Source organism: Anneissia japonica, unplaced genomic scaffold, assembly GCF_011630105.1.
Source record: "Anneissia japonica isolate Jap-2015-1 unplaced genomic scaffold, ASM1163010v1 scaffold257992_len1419_cov105_single, whole genome shotgun sequence".
NCBI classification, from domain to species: Eukaryota; Metazoa; Echinodermata; class Crinoidea; order Comatulida; family Comatulidae; genus Anneissia; species Anneissia japonica.
The window spans coordinates 1-1,419 of record NW_022711228.1 but is presented as its reverse complement, the minus strand read 5'-3'; the positions used below and the strand labels follow the sequence as shown (position 1 = coordinate 1,419).

At 37.3% G+C, this 1,419-nt stretch overlaps 1 protein-coding gene across 1 annotated transcript; it reads left to right on the top strand.

Moving 5' to 3' along the window:
* Nucleotides 1-229: 229 nt before the first annotated feature.
* Nucleotides 230-1,056, top strand: LOC117107339 (nuclear export mediator factor NEMF-like; the record flags this gene model as incomplete). The annotated part of the gene is made up of 2 exons (XM_033248988.1): nucleotides 230-490; nucleotides 825-1,056. Coding segments are annotated over exons 1-2 (247 nt in total), but the record flags the coding sequence as incomplete, so codon positions are not given.
* Nucleotides 1,057-1,419: the final 363 nt, after the last annotated feature.

Here is a 1,419-nt window from a genome sequence, read left to right as displayed (position 1 = left end):
ATACCCTTTTGGTTTTCCATTTTCTTAAGGCTTTGCAGTTGCTTGTCAAAGTGATGTGAAACTCCATCATTAGTGCAATACAAATTGTGTCATAATTTCCAAGTTTATCAGGCATTGAAAACTTTTAGTGTGACCACCTTTAACCCTATTGGAATTGGGCTGGACTCTGGCCTACTGTTGAGCATCGAATAAATTCCGTCAATCAATCTAAGTTTTTCATATGTTTCTGGGGCCAATCGAATAATGAGGAAGCACAGTAGGATGAGAAGACAGTTGAGGAGGAAAAAAAGCATGACGCGAAGCATTATTTGCTGTGAAGGGAGGGACAGACAAGCTAGTTCACAATATCCAAATCTTCAAGATAAATTCAAATTAATTTCATAATGTTTTTTATTTTTTATTTTTTTTATAGTCAAAACAGAAGAAGATAAAAGCCAAATACCAAGATCAAGATGATGAAGAAAGACAGTTTAAAATGGAATTGCTTGCTGTTAGTATTACATATTCTTGATTTCTTCTCCTCCTTAACATGCAAGCCTCGTAGCCAGAGGGTTCGTGGGGGTTCAAAATAACCCCCAACCCCCTTTACAGAAGTGCCCTTTTAAATAATTATTAGAAAGTACCATTTGTATGGAAGTTGAAGTAATGACATGCTAAATGCATGTGTTTGCGTATTTTTTTTTTTGTGGGACCTTAAACAACAATATGCAGGGGGATGTGGAGCTATTCAGGTAAGTATCTCACTCATAGACTAACAATGTCAATGCTACCCAATATTTTTTGTTAACATCAATTTTATTACTGTGCTTATTTCTCCCTTAAAGTCAGCAGGACCTCCCAAAGATGTCAAAGGAAAAAAGGGGAAAAAAAAACAGCAGCAGCAAAAACAATCACAACAAAATCAAAAACACCAAAAGCAACTCAAGAAAGACGATAATAATCAAGAAGGTCAACGGATGTTGCAAGGAACAGTTAAGGAAGAGCAGAACACTTTGGAGAATTTAACAGAGAAAGTACAAAACCTTGCAGTCGATGAAATAAATGGTATGTTGATGGGTTTTTTTAGGACTGTCTTATAACATACAGTACAATTCGTCGCTCACATCACAAACTAACACAATTAAATTCAATTGTTAGTTCGTGAAATAAAAAAAGCGCGTCAAAATACGCGCTGTTGTTGTTAAAGACTTTTTGAGTGGTAAAGAATACAAAATTACTTGACAACCAATACGCGCTCGTTTTGACGCGCTACTGTGGTTTCACGAACTAACACAATCTACTTTGATTGTGTTAGTTCGTGATGTGAGCGACGAATTGCAGCACGGTTTGAGGTGGAGCAGTGAATTCTACTTCCTGCGATGTTAAGCAGGGCACTCACTGTGCATCTAGTGATCACAGGGAGGGGAGTTAGATCCGTCG